The 2721-nt window shown below is 40.1% G+C and overlaps 1 protein-coding gene across 1 annotated transcript; it reads left to right on the top strand.

Moving 5' to 3' along the window:
* Nucleotides 1–292: 292 nt before the first annotated feature.
* LOC114080090 (vomeronasal type-1 receptor 4-like) lies at nucleotides 293–1219 on the top strand. The gene has a single exon (XM_027921633.2). It carries the CDS (start codon nucleotides 293–295, stop codon nucleotides 1217–1219), a length of 927 nt encoding a protein of 308 aa, XP_027777434.2.
* The last annotated feature ends 1502 nt before the right edge of the window (nucleotides 1220–2721 follow it).

Genomic DNA, 2721 nt, shown 5'->3' with positions numbered 1-2721 from the left:
CTTAAGTTCTGCTGGTCATTATGAAAAGCCACTGTAGTGACTGCCTTATGTCATGAAGATTCAAGAATCACCATGTGCCACCTTCACAGCAGGAATTTATAGACTTCATACTTTTCGCTGTTCACACAAATCACATTAAAACATGATGAAAAGGGGAAAATGTGAAGTAAATGTTATGAGCAGGAACTCTGGACAGTGGGCAATGCTGGGTTTTGGTTGACAGGACACGTGCAGCCCAGGCCTCCTGTTCCCCTGCGGGACCCTCTGGCTGGCACACCTGGGAACTGGCAGGATGGCAGGCAGTGATGTGGCTGTAGGCATCATCTTCCTGGCACAGACTGTGGTTGGAGCTCTGGGCAATTCCTCTCTTCTCCTCCATTACCTGGTCATTAACTTCACTGGGTGCAGGGTAAGACACACAGACTTGATTCTTCAGCACTTGATTGTGGCCAACTTGTTAACTCTCCTGTGTAAAGGAGTTCCCCACACAATGGCATCTTTTGGAATGAAAGGTTTCCTCGGTGATTTGGGGTGCAAGCTGCTTTTCTATCTTCACAGAGTGGGAAAAGGTATGTCCATTGGCAGCACCTGCCTCCTGAGTGTCTTCCAGGCCATTAAGATCAGCCCTGGAGACGCCTGGTATTCAGAGCTTCAAGTGAAATCTCCCAATTACATTGGTTTCTCCATACACCTGAGCTGGATTCTGTACATCTTTTTAAATGTTATGTTTCCTCTGGTCATGACAGGAAAATTGAGTAACAGAAACATCACCAGTCTAAAAGATTTTGGATACTGTTCTGTTGTTCGTCGTGACAAAACCACAGGCTTACTGTTTACAGCATTGTTAACCTTCCCTGATGCCCTGTGTGTGGGGCTCATGCTCTGGGCCAGCAGCTCCATGGTGCTCATCCTGCACAGGCACAAGCAGAGAATGCAGCACCTTCATAAGACCATCTCCTCCAGGTCTTCCCCTGAGTCCAGAGCCACCAAAACCATCCTTCTCCTGGTGAGCACCTTTGTCTCTTTTTACACAACTTCCTGCATCTGTCAGATTTGTCTGGCTCTGATTTCGAATCCCACCTGGTTCCTGTTGAACACAACTGCAGTAATCACTGGGTGTTTCCCAGCTGTCAGCCCCTTTCTGCTTATGAGCAGCAACTCCAATGCATCCAAGCTCTGGCTCACTTGGATAAGGAATAGGAAAACCCTGTTACCATGAGGAACATGTAAATTATTAGTTTTTGAACAATTCTTATTTTTTCTTATCCATTCTTACCTACAAAATTCAAAGAGTAATTTATGCACAGTTATATCACCTGTGAATGTGGTTTATATATACACACTTGTGTTTATGTATGAGTGCACGTGTATATTTGTGTGTGTGTGTGTGTGTGTGTGTGTGTGTGTGTGTGTGTGGATTAAGTTTATAGCTATCAAGTAATATTTCTGGAAAATTATTTGTATCAAATGTAAATTTCTGTTTAAATGTAATACTACTTAAAACTTTGATTTTTTTTCCTCCTGATATCTTGGTTGATATTTTGTTAAGACAAATGGGCTATATTTTTTATTTATCTATTTTTATTTTTGTCTTAGCTATGTTTCTTGGGGAAAATATCAAGGTGAACTTTGTCAAACAATCTTCATCTTTTGTCAGTGAAATTAGACCTCTACATTTCACATAATATTGGACATACTGGGATGCAATTGTATAACATCTTCTTTATGACAAGTTTACCTTAAATAATCTTTATTTTCACTGTGATGTTTTATAATATTATGTTTTGCTTTTTATAAATCAGAGCACAGACTTATTTAATACATTTACAGTTTTCATTGGCATTATATTACACTAAAATCATGTATTTTTGTTACTGATATATATCTTTAAAACATTCTTATGAAGAAGTTGGGCATGCATAGCTCAACAAAATTATACAAACCAGCCACACACCTCACATGAAGCTGCTTGTGAAAAAACCTACCCTTGATTTTTGAGATGACTCTTCTTGCCTTCCCTTAAATATTGCCCAAAGTGACCAGCATTTGACACAGTCACCTCTTTTGTATTGTACATAACAGAAACTCTTCAGTTTGCACTGTTTTATATTTGATTTAGAAAATCCCATAACTTTTAAAATTTGTATTTCTACCTGTTATCGGTGATAGAATTAAACTGCAGGAATTTCAAATAGTTAATTTTAACATACCTTTCTTGATGTACTCATGCTCTGCTTTGGATATAATTTTTAATAAAGATTTATGATTTGAAAGCTTTGCCTCTGGTGTGATGTGTTGGGATGTCTGAAGCTTTGAGAGATGGAGGTAAGGAGATGGGGGTTGGGTCCTGGGGAGGTCACCCTTAAAAGGATAAGTGATGATCTCCTGGAGTATACTGTAATGCTCTCAGGAGAATGGGTTGTCCTATAGACTGCAGCTGTCTCCACTCTCTGGTACCCCTGTCCTTCCCTGAGGTCTCTTCTGCACATGCTCCCACCAGTGTAATTCAGCTGGCTGTGAGGCCCTCACCAGAGCTGAGCAGATGCTGGCACCATGCTCTTGAATCTCTAGAACTGTAAGCTAAATAAATTCTTTTACCAGAATCATAAAAGGAAAATAAAAAGAGACACAGAGACAAGAAGCAGAGGCAGGAAAGATGGCAGAATGGCAGAGAGGCCAAACTGCCAAGATTTATTTATATTGATAGGTTATTTAGGTTAT

This window comes from Marmota flaviventris, chromosome 18 (genome assembly GCF_047511675.1).
Source record: "Marmota flaviventris isolate mMarFla1 chromosome 18, mMarFla1.hap1, whole genome shotgun sequence".
In the NCBI taxonomy this organism is placed as follows: Eukaryota; Metazoa; Chordata; class Mammalia; order Rodentia; family Sciuridae; genus Marmota; species Marmota flaviventris.
The sequence above is the reverse complement of the archived record's forward strand: the minus strand, read 5'-3'. Positions and strand labels throughout refer to the sequence as shown.

What these genes read in the sequence shown, in the direction of transcription:
- LOC114080090 (XM_027921633.2), top strand. Translation starts at nt 293, where the DNA reads ATGGCAGGCAGTGATGTGGCTGTAGGCATCATCTTCCTGGCACAGACT.